Below are 18495 nucleotides of genomic sequence, written 5' to 3'. Positions count from 1 at the left end.
AATTTTCCTGAATATCTCCTGCTGCGTTCACACATTGGCTCACTGTCACTTCATGCGGAAATATTACCAGACAGGATAAACACACATGCAGCTCACCCTGAACATTTGGAGAATCTTCAGCAGTTTCTTGCTGAGACAAACACCCCTGCTTGTTTTGGTTTTTAAATAATAGATGTCCTCCGCTAAGGGCAGTCAAACTGTGCACAGACACATCCTGTCAGCTCTGCTTCCGTCTGCTTACCTGCTTTATTTCATAAAAGCAGAAGTGATGCTCTGAGCAGATGCATCTGGCCTACTGTGCTGTAGGCAGGAGACACGAGTGCTTTACACTTCACCGCCTTCTATGAAACCCCTCTCTAAAGCCCAAAACACTCTCATCACCCACTGCACATGAAGCTACAACACTGAACTTTAGCCAAGGAGGGATCCTTCAAGAAAAGGCTCTCACAGCAAGAAGAAAAACATTCCAGCTCATAATCTGCCGATCACATTTCATATTCCCATGTTGAGGTAATAGAGCAACTCCAGAACTATCTCTCTCAGCTATCCAAGTAATGCAATGTCAGTGAATCATCTGACATCCCGTGGCTTCATTTGCTTCTGAATAGGTCATCTATTGTTTCAAATGAGGTCAATTTGCATTGATCATTTTCACATTTCACCATTCAAAGTCGTGTACACTGCGAGGGGGGGGGGGGGGGGGGAGGGGCTTACAGACACATATGAGAGACATTAACAGTAATCCACAGGCTGAGACAGGCTGAGATATCTCCACCTTCAAGAATTTCCCTCAGGGATTAATAAAGTATTAGGAAAAATAAAAAAGATTTTATGCTCCGGGTTTAATGAAATATTTCTCTAGAATGTTTTACATCAGATTAAAAGTATAATAATCAAGTATTAAACACAGCTGTGTAGCAACGCAACATAACATATTTGAAAGAAAGGCTTGAGAGATTCTTTATGATTTAAGATCATAGAGGTTTTTGGACATTTACGTACCATATTTAAACATTAGGCATGAATCCTGCACACGTTGGTGCCTTACATGCCTTGGAGTGTAATGTTGCTGGAAGTTACCTGCACAAGGATTGAAGCGGGCACGTGGCGGGCTGGTGGTGGTTGTACTGGTTGTTGTACTTTGTGTTGGGACCACAGCAGGCTCCTCTCTGACTCTATTGTCCTCATCAGGACTCACTGCACATGGGGGAAAAAAATACCAGGGGAAATTGTGAGTGTGTGTTTAAAGCAAAGGGTTAACCCCCGCAAAATGGAAATGACTTCATACTGAGGATGCAGAATGAATGGAGGCAGGCTGAGTAACATGTTACCGATATATTCAACCAGAGTCAAAGATTAAATATCCTACATGTGTAACTATTTCCGAAACACACAATATAATTTGACTCGTGGCTAGATGTTTTTGTCATTACGCTCTTTTATGGAGCAGAGAAATGTCTCTGAATAAATCATCATTCATTTGAGGTTGTGGGGGAATTTTGATGAGCCTGTTTAAATGGCTTTAGCTTGAGTGCCACGATGTATAATGATGAAACCCGTTGTTGCTTTGAACCACAGTGTGGTCGTAGTAAAATGACCATAAACGCACGCACAATAAAAAAATAAGATTCCTTAATTAAAGCTTATAATGGACATAAAATACTTAAGTTTAACTGCTCATCTCCCTCTCGTTGAATCACAATGAGACATTTGAATTGAAATAAGAGCACATTACTAAAAGGTCAAAAAAGGAGGCTGCATGAAAAGCATCTGAAAGCATGTGCAGAAGGCTGCAAACACTGAAGTGGAAAACACACCAAACCTGAGTCATAGCTGGATGGTCAGAAGAGAAATGCATTCACAGTAACAGTCATTTAGTGTGCCTGATTTGGACTGAAAATGTTGTGGAATCAGTATGGATTATAAAATAATTGAACCTCAAAAAAAAGGTGTATTTCATTGTCATTAAGGAGGTATATTTTTTATATCATAGCCTGTAAAAGCACACACTAGATGACTCATTAAGTAACACCACACACTTGAGGATTCTTTGGAAAATAAATCGGATACGACAAGCCTTGAATCAGGACAGAGTCTAGGATGACGCCCGGGTTGTGGACCTCAGAGGATGGGCGGATTGGAGCACCTTTCTACTTCCAACAGGAAATCTCCAACCTTCGTAAGCGGCGCCTTGGGGTCTTCAACCATGAGCTCAGTTTTATTGCCGTTGAGCTTAAGGAAATTGGTTGACATCCAGGTTTTGATGTTACACAGGCAGTTGACCCTGGAGTGTGTGTATGTGTGTGTGTTGGTGTAGAGTGTGTGTGTGTGTTTGTCCATTTCAGTAATTTATCCCTGCTTCTGAACTGAGTCCATTGAAAAATTCCAATAATCAAAGCTAGGAAACAAAGCAAACGGTCAACAGCCTTCAGTGCACATGCTAACAGATTAGCTTTTCAACAGAAGGCTAATTTAAAGATTACAGGACACACAAGTCCTTCAAGGGCCACTCAACCAATGTCACTAAAAGGGATCAGTTTTGCAGTCATGTACTTCCTGCGTAAAAAGTTATATTGTTCTCCGTTGAGCAGTTTCATGTAACCAATGCTCATGATGACTCTAAATATGAGATACTTAAATATAATTTAGGGAAAACGTGTTAAAATCACAGAACATGGCATTGGAAGCACAATGCTTTACAAGGCAAACGTGATTTTAGAGAGTAGGTAGCAAGTGTCCTCAATGAAAATGTAGAATCCACTGTTATTGTTGAATGAGGATATAAGGTGGGGGCCCTGCTGCCTCAACTTTTACATTTTATAATCACTTGATTTATTTCTTACTAAGTTCTGGAATTTACATCCAAATCCAGATGATTTAAAGGTCAAGTCACCATGTTTTTCTATCACTAATATGTGTCCCTGGCTCCACTTTTCAGAAAACAGGCAGTTTGGAGATGTTCAATTCATGACATCACAAAGGGCAGTAACCCCTCCCCTCCAGGTGGGTGACACTCCCACAGCTAGGTGTTTGTTCTGCCCTCTTGAGTCTGCCTTCTCACCTTAAACAATAGGGCATGGGGCGAGAAAGCCCCAAGCCCTTCCAGAGAGGGGGCGTGGTCAGACACAGCTCATTTACATATTTAAAGGTACAGACACAGAAACAGCCTGTTCTGAGCAGGGCTGAAATAGAGGCGTTTAAAAGCATGATCAAACACAGGATCAGAGTGGATTTAGAACAAGAAACTGCAAAAACATGTTTTGGGGTGCTCTGAGACGTATTCTAACTTGTTGAAAATTAGTATAACATGTCACCTTTAAGAGACAGCCTTGCTAAATGAGTGAATGTACCTGGTGCACAGGAGTGTCCGTCCTGCTGCAGGATGTAGCCCTGATGACATTCACAGCGGTAGGAGCCCCAGATGTTGGTGCATGTGTGCTGGCACAGCTGGCCCGCGTAGAGCTGACACTCATCCACGTCCTCCTGCTCCTCCACCGTGTTGGCAGCTTCATCTGTGGCACTGATGGAGAAGGCTTCCTTGGGGAACTTGCTGTCAGTGACTGGAGGGGAAAGAGAGAAAGGATGAGAGGGGTTCTTTAAATTAGATACAGCACCAGATTGCCTATATACTTCATCCCTCACAATTACCTCACAAAACTGACTTGAAGACACAAAACAACATCTGCTGCTCCATTTAATTTACACTCAGTGTTAAAGTGAGGCTTTTATCCCAAACTTCAATTCCTAAATTGCCATCATTAGAAAAACCAACAGTAACGAGTGCAAAGGACAGGGGCCCATGCAGTGCATTAAAGGAACTCTTATGAACTCAGGACACTAATGTGAGAGTAAAGTGCACAGAAATGAAATGGTAAGTGTTTCCGGAGAGCAATTAGAATGAGTAAAGATGGGAAAGTATTAAGCAAAGAGGGAATGAAATGAGCCACTTACCTAAAAGAGGGTTTTTAGGTCATTGCTTCTGTTTGTGCACATTAAACATTGTCTCTGTAACAGCTGTTCAACTTCATCAAGTCTGTACACTAGATGATTTATTTAACTTGTGCGTTGCTTTCCACTTCCACTTTATTTTAATCAACCTGTGACTGGTCTTGCTTTTCTTTTAAGAATGGTGGCCTATATGGTAACCATGAGTGAGTGAGTGTGATGTAAACTCTGGTGTGTTATGACAGTGGTTCCCAAACATTACTCCTGGTAGTCCTCCGACTACTAAAAAAGCTAAGCCACTCCAAGAAAAAATTGGGCAACACCTTAAAGGTTACGTCGAAGACCGCTGCATAAGGAAGCGGGACCTTGCTACCGAAAGCCGTACTGTGACTGTATGTGCTGCTGTGATAAAAACGTCATGTAAATTTTACTCAGATACATCGTCGGTAAACATATTTTCTTTCTCAGGTCGGTTTCACTAGTTCGTATTGACTATGGTCAACACGGAGTTCGTTTTTTAATCAGGGGGTCAGGGGGGGAGTAGCAGAGAGAATCACTCCCATGATTCCCCTCCAGCCTCAATGTCATCTTTGGTATTGTTTTGATTGAGAGACACCTTTTGAGTAGCGTTGCAAGACATATAGCTTTAAAACCTCCTTTTTAAAAAAATCTTATACTGGTGTCTATAGAAACCTAATTTCAGCCTCTGCCTCAAACGTTTTTCAACAGGGTGGACTAGATTAGACGTTTTTCCATGGAGACCCCCCTACTTGTATAGAAGGTCCAGGACCATTGTATAGATTTCCAAGTAATGTTAGCTAGCTAGCTACAACTAACAAAATACGCCATGAAAATCATTAGTCATTATAGGTCATGGGTTACAAACGATGACTGCATTTGTTTGCTTTGTGTTCAATTAAAGACCAGCTGTTTGAGACATTTGTGTGAAATGCTCACGGTAAACTTCCCACTGTTCATGTTAACTGTGAGTGGGGAATGCATGAACAAAAATACTAACTGAATGATTGATTATACTATACACAAGTTAAAAAAAGAAAGTTATGCATCTAGTGGGATAGGGACAGTACAATTAGTGTGATTTACATGGCATTTTTATAAATCTAACAGCACAGTCTAATTCAAGACTGCAAAACAAAATGTGTTGAAAAAAGTAAAACTTTGGGTGACTCCCTGAACTGTGGTCCATGAGGGAATCATTGTCTGAGAAAAACACCACATGGGAGAGAAGTTTTCAACAGAGCAAGCACTGTCAACATTTGTTCTCTTAATATTCATACAGTGAAAGAAAAGAAAGGATGTGTTTGCTGGCTCTATGGATGTATAGAGCATATGAAGTTCTCTGGACTCGGTGGGATTCTGGGGTGAAGATGTAATATTGTGGCATTTTTCATTTGGTTCGGTTTGCTTTGACATTGCACTTGAAAGCCTGTCTAACGTTGTGTACCATATCCATCAGCCACTGGTTAGGTCCATAGCTCCGGACAGTGGTTACTGCCATCCAGCCTAATGCTGCACTACGACCTCAAAGTAAACAGCAGGGCAGTGGAATAATGGCTTCCTGTCGTTCTGCGCACTTTGGCGGTATTATGATCAATAAAATGGAGATAAAGTAACATTTCGACTGTGTCAGGTTAAACTGGTTATCGACTGTGCTCAATGTGTAACCACATTGAGCACAGTCGTGTGGATGTTAACCTGCAAAGAGGGCTGGTGTTGTTAGCAATGCTAACATTAGCCATGCTTGGCAAACCTATTTGACATTTGCTGTTTATTCTGTAAAATCTGGGTACTTTCAACACACAATGCACTGCTTTGTGGTTGACTTCCCTTCTTTGGAAAAGACTGCGTTCTCACCTAGGATGAACCAAACTCCGGTGCACTTGGGGGCGAACCAAGACCCCTGTTTTCAAGCGGACCAGAGTTTGGTTCTTTGGCCCGCACCTGAGTTCGTTTGAACATTCACACCACCCCAAACCAAACAAACAAATGGACCAAACAGCTCAGGTGTGAATGCCCCCTTACAGACACCACTCTCTTTCGACGTATAACATGCTGTTAAATTAGTTTAAATAAAACTAAAAGGTCAAATGACAACTGGTCAGGGAGACATTCTGCTAAACATGTCAGACAAATGAATGGTTTAAGCTGGTTAAACTCTACAGAGTCTGTCCAACATAAGCAAGAACCTTAAAGCAGAATAAGGAACACAAAGAAAGTTCTTTCACAAAGTAGTTATAGCTTCACAGTCATGGGAATCCCTTTTTTTTTCCCACTATAATGCTGCTGGTTTGTAGCAGCAATGGCTCCAGTTGCGGGGTTTCAAGTAAATATTTCTCACAGTCATTACCTGCGGTTTAAATTCAGAGGAGCAAGGCGATTACATTTTTTCCTGTTTTAATTAAAAGGCGGTGAGTCATAAGAATGAAAACATATCCCCCAAGGAAATAATTACAGTGCATCTCATCCTTATTTTCATCCATAAAACACTCACAAAGTAAAGGCATCCTTCATGCATCCTGAATGAGAAACAGAGAGAGAGAGAGAGAGAGAGAGTGTGTGTGTGTGTGTGTGGAAGAGAGACTGTTTTTTTCGCTGCTCCTAAGCCGTCCACAGCTTTCAGCAGGTTAATTGATTCCCACTTCAGAATGACATCATTCACATATCCCTTTAAAGCCGAAGGAAATGAGCTTCAGTTGATGGTTAGAACAGAGCGTATTAAAATTTAGGATTCGGAGGAGTTCTTCTGATGTTGAGAATGAAATAACAGGCTGCATGAGGTGGTGAGAAGTATGACTTTAACTCACCATCAAACTATGATACAACTGTTCTTATTAAAGTAAAACCGTGAAGGCTGACTAATAATGAGCTTCAACTCATTATGATGCATGTCTGGTTCCAATATGGTAACTAAAAAACTGAATAAAAGTCCTTTGAATTCCACATAAAATACTTTTTCAGAAAGGTTAAAAGCTTGATTTAAGACCTTGTGCTTTCTCAAAGAGGGATTAAATGTTCTAATTGCACAGGAGAGTACAGACAGACAAACACGCTCACAAATACTTCTTCTTATTAAGTCTTATTTCAACCATTACAATTCTGATGTCATTGATGAAAAACATGCAAATCCCTGCTCACGAAGCGCACAGCTGCAAACAGGATACATATAAGGTCATATTCAGAGAACAGAAGAGAACAGAAGAAAAAGTCAAACTGCTCCACTGCAGAGGTAAGGAGATACCAATAGGTATTGGAGCAGGTATATCCTGAACCTCAGCTTCTTGATCACACATTGACGTAAATGTCACAGGCATTAGGTTTCTTGATGGATCGGAGATGGATGGAAAGTTTGCTGGCACGAGTAGAGAGACAACAGCCTGAGCTTCCATCTGTTCCTGATTCATCCCCAGCTTGCATACTTCTTTTCCCATTACTCTGAAAGGTAACATGACTGCTGACCAATCAACTGAGAGCAGCTGTCTTTTCAGAAGATCAAACTCAACCCATACTCCACCTCTGACACACACTTCAATAAGGACAAAAATATTGATGGCTCACACCAGGACAATTCCATAATACGACTACAGTGTGCAAAGTTTGTGCAATCTGGTTCATGGAAAATGTTTTGTCGATGGAGCAGCTAAGGAGGAAGAGTCAGCAATATACTTTGTGCAAAGTTAACCACTTGCTGAAGGATAAAAAGGCGTTCTTTGGAACCAGTATCAAAATCATCATCCTTTTAAGACCCTCTAAGTCGGACAGCTTTGCTAAAGTATCCCCCCTTTAATGCAGTGGTAGACTAATACATCTAGATTACAGTTAATCCCTTGTGTTTTGTCCCATCCACACACTAATTACACTGGTCACACAGGAGTTTGGTTTTTGTTGCATTGACACTAAGAAGTGAAAGTATTCTCAAAATGTATTTTATTTGTGTGAAATGCATTAAGAAAATGGAGAAGCTATTTACATCTGTATAAAATTGAATAAATGCCAGTCGCAGTAAGATATTTTGAGATAGACTTTAGGAAAAACATGGTTAATGATTTTCTTTCCAGCAGAGCAGGTTCCAGCAGAGCTGGTTTATTGACATTGGACACCATGTTGCATGATTTCAAGATAGAAATATTTTCAACACTAATTTAGGCTCGTAAAGGAATAATAAGACGAGAAAGTGCAGAATCGATCGCAAGCAATCAATGCACTACATGCATGCATACATACACACACATGCATACCTACTTAAAAAACATGGACATTTTCTCAGTCTTGACATGAGTTTTTTTCCCTCCAGTGTTCATGTATTAATATCAGCTTGAAAAAATGTGTTCTCTAGTCATTTACATAGAAAAAAATAACAATTAAAACTGTTAGAAAATGGATCAGTGTACTTTCTTTCACTGGTCTCCCAGGGCTTCTTTTTAAAATGTGCTAGACTACTTCCAGTCTTAGCTCTGTTTTTTTTTTTTTAGTAAAGCAGCTCTAGCTCTAAAGGAGTGTTTATAACTGTTAGTCCTGCCTCCATCCATGTACATGATGAATGTGTATCCCATGTGGAAAGCTCTCATGTCAGTGACACCTTGCTGTGCTCTGTACCTTTTCTAGGCAAAGCAGTGGGTCTGGGCATCTGCTTTCTCCTCAGCTGGATCTGGAGCGAACTTTCCCCCTCCTCGCAGCAGGTGAGGAATACGTGACCACACGGGTAGCCCAGGTACTGGTGCGCGTCGCAGCCCCGCCCTTCAGCGCGAAGCCTTAAACCGAGGGCACAGCAGCTGCAGCACACCTGCCAATCCACACACAACAGCAGTGCTTATTAATGTCGAGTGTGTCACCGGTGTGCCCTTCACATCTCTCATCACCTCCTCTCTTTATTGCTCTCCACTTTGAGGCCTGTTTAGTAAACAGCAGAGGAGGAGGAGACAGAAGAGCTCAACAGGCAAGTGAATACACTGCAAAGGATTTCAGCTGCCGCCTCAACCTGAAACACATGTCACAGAAAGAAAACCAGACCTTCACCCCTTTTTTTTTTTTTTTCTCAACTAAAACAGTGATCTGGCACAACGGTTTGGCTCAGCTGCCTCAACACATGAGCAGCTTGCTCGAGGGCCAAACCACCGGGTTTCCTCTTTGAGAAATAATCTCCTGAGCTGAGGCATGATTCTCGTTTCCATATGGAAGTATTCACATGTCTGCTGGATGCAAACAGAAGTGGAAGACCTTGGCAGTTCTTTACAAATGTATCTCAACTCGCTTTGCCAACATACACAAATAAGCTGCCTGGACTTTAAAACAGCCTCTCTGCTGGCATCCACATCTGAAATTAAGTGCTCAGGCGTGCCAAGCCAACGTACAATCAATGTTTAAACTGTGTCAAATAAAAAAATACATTGGCACATTCCAGGTTCATCATGTTCAGGATTCCCACTGACCACGGCCATCAGTCTGACCTTGCTTAGTCTGCTTTTGTTGTCTTTAACTATTCGTAAACGTAAGTGTTACCCTACCTGACTTTGTCATGAAAGAGGAAGACGTAATAACCTGTAATCAATTCAGACTTTGTTTATATGAAGAACCCTTTGTCTCGAAAATGTGAGCACCATACACTCATGACATCATGTCTTCTAGTCATGACTCAACCGTCTTCTTCTTTGTTGTGTCCTAGCACGCACCCTTCCCTGAGTTCTTTCAAATAAAGAAAATTGTCAGTGGATGACATGAAAACAACCCTGCAGTGTAGACGTCATGGTGGTGAGAGAGTAATGTACCTGATAGGTGTCATCTGTGCACTGCTCCTCCTCATTCACTTCACATGTGTCACCTCCTCTGGCTGACATCACGCCGATTTCACAGCGGCTCTCTCTCACAGAGCTGAGGCAGCACTGCTTCTCTGCAACACTGACACACACACACACGCAAAGAGACTTAAATTATTATACACCACAATAAATGAAAATCAGGATTAGACCTTAGACCGTCTATAAACATTGGATGCAGCCAAGGTGACATCTCTTTTGAAGCTTGATTTCTTCATTTTGGACTTCATATTTTGAGAGTAGAGTGGCTACCAAGTGGTGACTTTCAGTAATGACAAATGGAGACAATGTGGATTACATTTCATTGAGTGTCCACTTGACACCGGATGATAAAGCCTCGTGTTAAAAGTCCTGGTTTTTTTTTTGGTTTTTTTTAAAACGGCATTATGAACAGCTATTTTCTTTGTTGGTAAAAACTAAATGAGGGATGACATTTACACAATTAGAGGCAGGCTGAGTTGACTGACAGTTGAGCAAATAGTTTTATTCCCAGGAGGCTATGGCCTGCTTCAGCTCCACCTTGTTTCTGCTTCTAGATTCATCATAAGCTGAGTTGAGATAATATTATTTGCCTTTGTTATGTTCCATAATGTCTCTTCAGAAACCATGACAGTGACATCACTGAGATGACGTCCATGTTTTATTCAGTTTACGTTGGCCACACATTATTATATTTTTATCCTACATCCTAATTGATTTATTATTAACTTAACTCTTAAGTAGACCACAGTCTTAAACCTATTTTGTTGGCCTTAAAAAATACGATATTACGGCATTACTTCACGTTGACCACTTTTTATATTAGGGCTATGGTTGAGGAAATAGTGCACACAAAACGGTGGATCACTGGAGGGATTTGTAGTCAGACAAGGCAGCCTGGTTTATTGAACTCCAGATCTGGAGCCAAACTAAGACAGTTTTCTTAATGGCCTAATCAACAAGTTTATGTTATTCCGCAGCAAACAAAAGTGAAACATTAATGGTCCCATGTGGATATGTTGAGCACATGTTGTGTTGGGAGTATGATCTAAAGCCTTTGATTTGACTGAAGTGGGAAGAATTTAAACTTTCTAAACAAATGAAAAGCCATATCCAGATGTCTCCAAAATGGTACGAGTGCTCTTTAAAAATGTATCCTAAACTTTAAAGAAACCTAACATACTGTATGAATTTACTGAACCTTAAACACTAGAGACACTATTTGATTGCAACTTAATCAAAAGTAATTTTAAGCTGTAGTTCAGTTAAAACACTAAGGGCTTCTCCTTACAACTGAAATTGTGATTTGTTTGGCCCCATCCACAAAAGTTATTATAAAGCCTGTGATAGATGTTTGTTTTTTCTTTCACTTACCTGCACAGGGATTGCTTATCGTTGTTCAGAATTGGCATGTTGTTGCAGTGGTGATTTTCTGAGGCCCATCTCTGGCCTGCAGCACAGCAGCTCTGCAGCAGGTCTTCAGCAGAGACACCTGGACCTGCAGCACAGAGACATGCAGGTATGCATACATCATCACATGCAAGAGTGATGGAATAAAACAAAAATAAAAAAAAGGTTCTGCAGTAAATCCTTTGAGCCTGCACAGCTAGACTGCAGACAGAAGCCTGAAGAGTGCAGTGAACACTGTCAGCAATCTGACAGAAACATATGACTGAAACATATGGTAGACTGCAGAAGGCCTCAAAGGCGCCTTTAACATTTCTACAGCTGAATAAAGTCACGTCACCAGAATACAGTAGCCTGTTTAATGATTGGAAACTTTTTTCACTCAGGTCTGGGGAGAGTTACAGTTCAAGTAAGTAAATAAGTAGAATAGCAGATATGGGTACCAACAAGAAGTGTGACATATTGATACTGACATCTACTAATAGTTTGGCCAAAGCCCCAATTAAGCAGTAAATTGGAAGGACAGATTTTGGGTGTGGAGGGTTTAGGAAAGTCTCATTCAAATTGTGCACAGACATTGGATAACTTGAACTACTGATGCTTAAGATTAACAATGAGTCAGAAAGCATCTGGTTTCAATTAAGGTTGGTTTCATGAGAAGAGGAGCTGAAAGCTAACTGCAAGCTAACATGCTCATAATAACTAACAAAACATGCCTGAGTTAGGCAGCTATACTTTGTCATCTTTTTATAGCATACCCACATTTGCCTTAAAGCACAAAGTTTAGAAGAGTCGTCTTTGAATTTCATTACACTTGGTGATTCTTCAGTCAAACATCTTGTTTCCTCACCACCAGTGCCAAAAGAGACAATTACATCCTTTTTTAAGTCGAAAACTAACCTTAAAGGTCCAATATATAAGCTATCTTCAGAATTGAATTATAAAAATAACCTTACTACATCATCAGACATTAAGGAAACATGCTATGTTGATTTGCTGGCTTCTCGGACTACAATGCAGCAGCCAGTATGTCCTCCTTCTAAGTTTAGATTCTGGTCCTGAATGGTTGGGATTTGTTTTGACCAGGGAAGGTAGGCAGTTTAAGAGGCATCCCCCCCACACAGCTGTTTTGGATGCCCCTCAGTTTCCCAGATATGAAACCAGTTATCAGGTCAAACCAACAGGTGTTACAGCGATGAGTAGACAGGTATCTGCAATGTTTTAATTTGGGCTGCAGTACCCATTTTAAACGCTAGGTGTCAGTGTAACTTATTGCTCCTTTAATGCCACCGTGTAACCCAAAGAAGCTCCATCACAGAAACTTTGGAAACTATGAAAATAGAACAGATGACAAGGATGAACTGATGTTTACATTTTGCAGACAGCTGAAAAAGAAATATCATTGGAACATAACTGCAATATTAAAACTCCTGATCCTTCAGAGACCAACAGAACTGTCAAAATGTCTCAGAGATTGGCTTGCTACTGAGTTCAAGAACACAAGTGTTATCGATCAAAAAAGAAGAAACAAAGGCAACAAAGAAAGAAAGTTGTTTTTCTTCAAATGAAAAATGAAAACAACCATAGTTCCATTAAGTTATTCAAATCAGATCACCAAGCATCACTTTGAAACTAACAGGTTACTTCGGATATCTTTATGGATGTTTCTGTAAATTCAATCAGTCGTCATTATTAACACACCAGTTAAATCATTCAGTAAGGAAACAGCTAAATTAAATTCCAGTTCTGGCTCCTTATTTTAAACCTTCCACTTCTGCAGAGGGAAACTGTCAATGTTTCAATGTCATTAACTGGAGGGAAAAAAAATCCATGAAACATGTGTAAAACCAGGATCAATTAAATCCCTATGATTGAATGAATGCCTTTCATATTTCTAAACCACAGGATTTTGTTGCGGTATGATCCAAAAATCTGAGCCATTTTTTTTGCGCTTCCGATTAAACCTCATCTACGTCATGAGGCTGCTGACGAGGCAGCCGTCACAGTGATCACTGTCTTTCTCAGCCACACTGGGGGTCCCACAGAGACTGAATAGAACCCCCCCCCCCCCCCCAGCTGCTCTGCGTGGCGCTCAGTCTGTGTGGGGGAACACACTGTGAGGCAGCTGCTGATGCTGCTGCTGCTGCTGCTGCTGCCGCCTGGCACTAAAAGAGCACCAGGAGCTCGTCAGCCTCCCCATCGCCTCCACGTCAGACCAAAAGCCGTCTCACCCTGCTGCTCATACACACTTAATAGCTTACACAGCTTAGAGTACACACACGCACACACATGCCAAACTTCTCTCCGTGCCCTTTAAAGAAAAAAGCCATTAACAAAGGCCTTTTGTTTTCAACTCATAAACCTTTTTTTTTTGCTTTTTAGGACAAGAAACAAACATATTTAAAAAAAACACAAAAAAACGTCAATGACTCTCATTCTGTTCAGATGCAGATTCATAGCAGAGCTCCAGTTGAAACTGTAATTTCAAACAGCTACAGAGTAAAGCAATGGGATCAGATTTAGAAGTTCCCAGCATGCACCATTTCCTCAAACGAAAATCCATTGTATTCGTTGCGTGTATAATAAGTGAGAGCTATGCTAATCCCATACTGCACAGTTTTTTATTCAGCCAAATAAGAACTTTGGAGCCCAGAATGCCTGAAATAGCATCGCTTTGAGCTTCCATTCCAAACTTCTTTTCTTCACTTCGCTGCATTCAACTTCATCTCACTCTCTGCTCCTTTAAAGATCACTAAACAGCATTTAAAGCTAAGGCTTGCCTCTGCATTATTCATTTCGCACTGTCTTCAGAAAAAATAGGGTCAAGTTAAGAGAAGAAGACGCTTGGAAGTAAAAGCAGCTTCTCATTTTACTCCCAAAACAAAGATGTTTCAGTAAGTAAAACTCATGGCCTCATACAGAGCGGACTTTAAAAGTGCTTTCTTCTCAAACACTTGAATATCTGAAAATGACGTAACAATGTTTTTTTTAACATACTTTATTAATCCCTGAGGGGATATTCTGGTTTACACTCTGTTATTTAGAGACATGCTACTCATACACATAGGCCCGAAATACATACATGCTCAATCAGGACCTGTGGGCATTAATGGAGCAAGCGCCAGATTTGTTTGGGGTTCAGTGCCTTGCACAAGGGCACCTTTGGCTGCACAGGGGGAAGTGACCTGGCACCTCTCCAGCAACCAGACCAACATCCATATTTTGGTCCGCACCAGGGACTTGAACTTGCGACCCTCAGGTTCCCAACCCAAGTTCCTCCAGACTTAGCTACTGTACTGCCGCCCCAAAGTGTGAAATCTATCCCATCGAGGAACAAGGTAAGGTTGGATGTGTGTTGCATTTCATTTCAACAGTAGCCCTGAGGATAGATGAGTAAATACAAAAGGAACACAACCAGAACCCTAAGTCTGATAATGTACAGTGAAAAATGAACGTTGGGACTGTATTTAAGTCAGATTCAAGATTTCACAGCAGCTCCAGGCACTGTAATTTCTCACTGGTCAAACATGCGGTCCAGCCGGAGGTTCAGGTCAAGCTTAACACTCACAGGAGTTTCCTACTAATCCCCCAAGAAACAATGGGAACAAGCAGATATATTTATAGCTCAGAAAACCACTGGTTTGTAAATTGCTGTTGTTGACAGAGTCCACATGGTGTCCAGCATGGCAGCACTGCCTCTCCTCCAATCTGGCCTGTTATAAAGCAGATAGACCAAAAGTAAGACACATCCGTCCACTTAAGGAGCTCCCATGGGGTTCATCCGGACTGATTAGCGCGGCCTCACACTGCTCGCCCATCATTACTCTGTCTGGGCAAACACAGCACACAGAGACACGCGTCAGGCACATCTGCACCGCCTGAGAGTTTATGACAACATCCAGACACCAACAACCATGTCATGTGATTAATGGCTGCAGCCACTAATGTGTCTGTAGTGTGGATGCTCATGGTGCTAATGAGGTGAACATACATTTATTTTCTGAGAGGCCATGCTGACATAAGGCTGTCCAGATGTATCAGCCAATTCATGAATTTGATGAAGCGTCAACTTAATCTGACTTGGAAAAACTACAGTAGTAGTGCTATTTCTGAAAAGAAGAACATATTTACAGTGTACATTTAATTTCTGGTAACTTTTTGCACATGTGTAATGCAAAAGGAGTTGCTTGTAGTGATTTACTACCACTGAAATATTTTTCATTTTACTCCACAGTCACCCTCAGCTTCACTGATTGTTAGCTCCATTAGCTAGAACTGGATTTCTAGCATCATCAACCTAGTTTTGAACAGAGGCAGGTACAGGTTTTAAAAGATTCTCAAGAAATTCTTCAAATATTTAAAGAACTTAAGATTTATACAGCATGAATGTTTGAACAAATGGAGCCGACTGAATGATCTGCAAAGACAATACATAAAGTTAGTATGGAGAATTGTCAGAAAACAATGATTAAATCAGCCACAGATTAGCCTGTTTTTGAAGTTAGGTTTTATCCGACTGATGACTATAAGGCAACAATTCACCCTTTTTTCATCTGTGTTTTTGGTCTCAAACAGAGATCCAACTCTGGAGACAAAAAACTTTCACTCTAGCTGCTAATGTAGTCAATTGTTTTTTGCTAAAACGCTGCATAGTTTGTCCACTACAGTTTGATTTTGGCATGTAGTGCATAATGGATTTTTAGAGCCTCTTTTTTAAAATCAGTTTTCTGCTAAATGAAAAAAGTTGATTTAAGTGACTGAAGTTCAACAGAAAGGTAGTTCTGATTTAAACCAAAACAAAAGAGCAATATGGTGTGTTCAAGCAAACTGCAGAATCATGTCTAGGGTTATGTGTGTTTGGTAGACTAAACTTTTAAATGCCTTCAATCTCTCTAGTCAGCTGTAGAATAACTAGTCAGTAATATTTTGGCCTTCGATGGCAATCAAATGTTGTGTTATGCTGCCAACAACTAGCCGTAGTTTTAGCCATAGACGAGCTGCAGCTCTGGTTAATGGTCCAGTTCTCCTCGCTCTACTACACAGATGTAAACAAGCACAGTGAAAGAAAAGCATCTCATAGGAGCAGCACGGTTTGGTAGTGTTTTGATCTAGAACATGGAAATAAAAATATATATTGACCAAAGCCATGCTTAATCCTGTTTAACACAGGCTTGAGGCTGATAAATTGCAGGGAGGCCAGAAGGCTAGCTGTGCTAGCAATGCTAACGTTAGCCACACTCGGCAAACAAAATGTCGTCATTTACCAGCTGACAATTTTGAATAAACTTTGCTCAATTTGAACTGTTTTCTTACCTTTAAACTAGTCAGTTATTAACGGAATCAACATTTCTATTCAACCGATTATTATAGAAGTCGGCTGGGAACATCTCTTATCACGTCCGATATCACGAGAGTTTTCACAATCAAAAGTAGTTTATTCAGTTTATTGTTAATTTTATTATTCACATTTTTGTTTTCTTTTTTATTATGCTAAATTAAAGTAAAATAGATCCAAATAATTGAATCTATAATAAAAATATCAGGTATGCAAATTAGTGTAAATATGAGGTTCTCTTATGCTATGGGACGTACCTTTCAGGGGGGAAAAGATTTTATTTAAAATGTACAAAAAAAATGAAGCTGCTAACCACATAAACCACATTTAGCCAAAAAAAAGTAGAAAGGAGTGACAGTTGAAAATTATTGGTATAAATATGCTTTTAATCAAATTTTCTCCAAACCCTGAAAACAGCAAAACACATAAAAAGCAGTGCATCCACTACTTTTGAGGAGAAAAGCGTTCGTTCCTGTTGAACTCTCACAGACCTTCAACGGAAAAAAAAAAAAAAAAAAAGACTGACTCTCATTTTCCCGCCTCTGAGTGCTTTTTTTTTTCGATGTGTTTATTTGTGCAGTCAGTATGAATGGACTGACGGGGCACTGGAGGCATTTTGGGAGTGTCGTTTTTACAATTTAATAATACAAGCGGGCCAGAGTGGGTAATGGCTTAGAACAATGTGAGGATGCTAACTGCCTCCCACTCCCACCACTCTGCAACAGTCACAAGCTTTCCTCGCCTTGAAAGACATAGTGACGGTCATTAATCAATATGCTTCCATACACAAATAAACCAGCAGAGTGGAACTGACTAACTCCTTCTCCACAGCAATATGAGGAGACTGTCAGAATTATAGACTGCGTATAATGCTGCATTAAGGCAGGACATTCTTCAATATTGAGGGTTTAAAGAAAAATGTATTCTGACTTTAATCATTTTGGACATGTATAGCCATAAAGGAAATGAGTTCTGGAAATGGAAGGAATGTCTCCAATTCCTGTCAGATATGTGACAAATATAGAAAAATACAGATTTCAGCACTGTATCCAACCACCATCTACGTCATACATACAGTATACCCTGTACTCTGTGGGAGTCTGTGGAATAACACTTGTCTCATGTAGTGATATAGTGTCTGTCTTGTGTTTCATTTTGGCTTACCAACAAACATCGTGTTATGGCTTGACTTGTGGAAAAAAGAAGCCATTATTGCCTCCAGCAAGGCCCAGATTTGTATCTGTGCATCTTTCAACAGTACATTACAGGCTACAAAACCACAGACATAGCAATGTATGTAATCAAAGCTTAATGGTTAAGTTAAGTAAGTCAGCTACAGTACATTCATTCGAAACTATGTTATGAGGTTTTCCAAAAGTATTAACATATATTTGTAACTTCAAAGTATACAGACAATAGAGTGAGAAGTTTGTAAAATTTAATGATCTCTGAGATAAAATTCTCAAATGAACAAAATGGGTTTATTTTGCATCAAAGCACTAAATCTTAAGCAGGTTGGAAAGTGGCCTTCCTGCAGCAAACACATCAAAAGCAGGTCGAGGCTACTATAGGGCATAATTTATCAATTTATTGGTTCTGATCTTGTGCTGGCTCTCATGCTTTAATAGTCCCTGGCTGTGCTTATAATGTGTGCTCTGCTTGTGCTCAAGCTGTAGGCAATCAGATATGGACTGCAAACTGTAAATTGTAGGGGTGTGGAGAAAAATGGACTTACGTCGGAAATTACATTTTTAATTCCTACATTTCTGAATCAATTCAAAAGCAATTTTTCAAAACATACTTTCCTTCACGCTGAGTAAAGTTTCCCCAGCAGCCAGTTTGATTGCGGCAAACCTGCTGCTAGCAATTTTGTCCATACACCCTTTCCATCTTCCTTGGTTCACTGATGCAGCAAGGGGAGTGTCGGTCCAGGCCAGTCAGCTGTTCTGCTAGCATCAGCTAGCTCCCAGCATTAGTAATGTATGACTGTGCCTGTAC

General features: G+C 40.4%; 1 protein-coding gene across 1 annotated transcript in view; it reads right to left on the bottom strand.

The window, feature by feature from the left end:
* The window catches only part of fbln2 (fibulin 2), a 72944-nt gene that overhangs the window by 30238 nt on the left and 24211 nt on the right, over positions 1-18495 (bottom strand). Inside the window, exons 3-7 of the mRNA XM_020632746.3 lie at positions 11130-11253; positions 9729-9858; positions 8560-8746; positions 3351-3560; positions 1081-1197 (exon numbers count right to left, since the gene is read on the bottom strand). Coding sequence (XP_020488402.2) covers positions 1081-1197; positions 3351-3560; positions 8560-8746; positions 9729-9858; positions 11130-11253 — 768 coding nt within the window. The remainder of the gene's footprint in view (positions 1-1080; positions 1198-3350; positions 3561-8559; positions 8747-9728; positions 9859-11129; positions 11254-18495) is intronic.

This window comes from Labrus bergylta, chromosome 5 (assembly GCF_963930695.1).
Source record: "Labrus bergylta chromosome 5, fLabBer1.1, whole genome shotgun sequence".
Taxonomy (NCBI): domain Eukaryota; kingdom Metazoa; phylum Chordata; class Actinopteri; order Labriformes; family Labridae; genus Labrus; species Labrus bergylta.
Note: the sequence above shows the minus strand (reverse complement) of the source record. Positions and strands in the feature narration are given on the sequence as shown.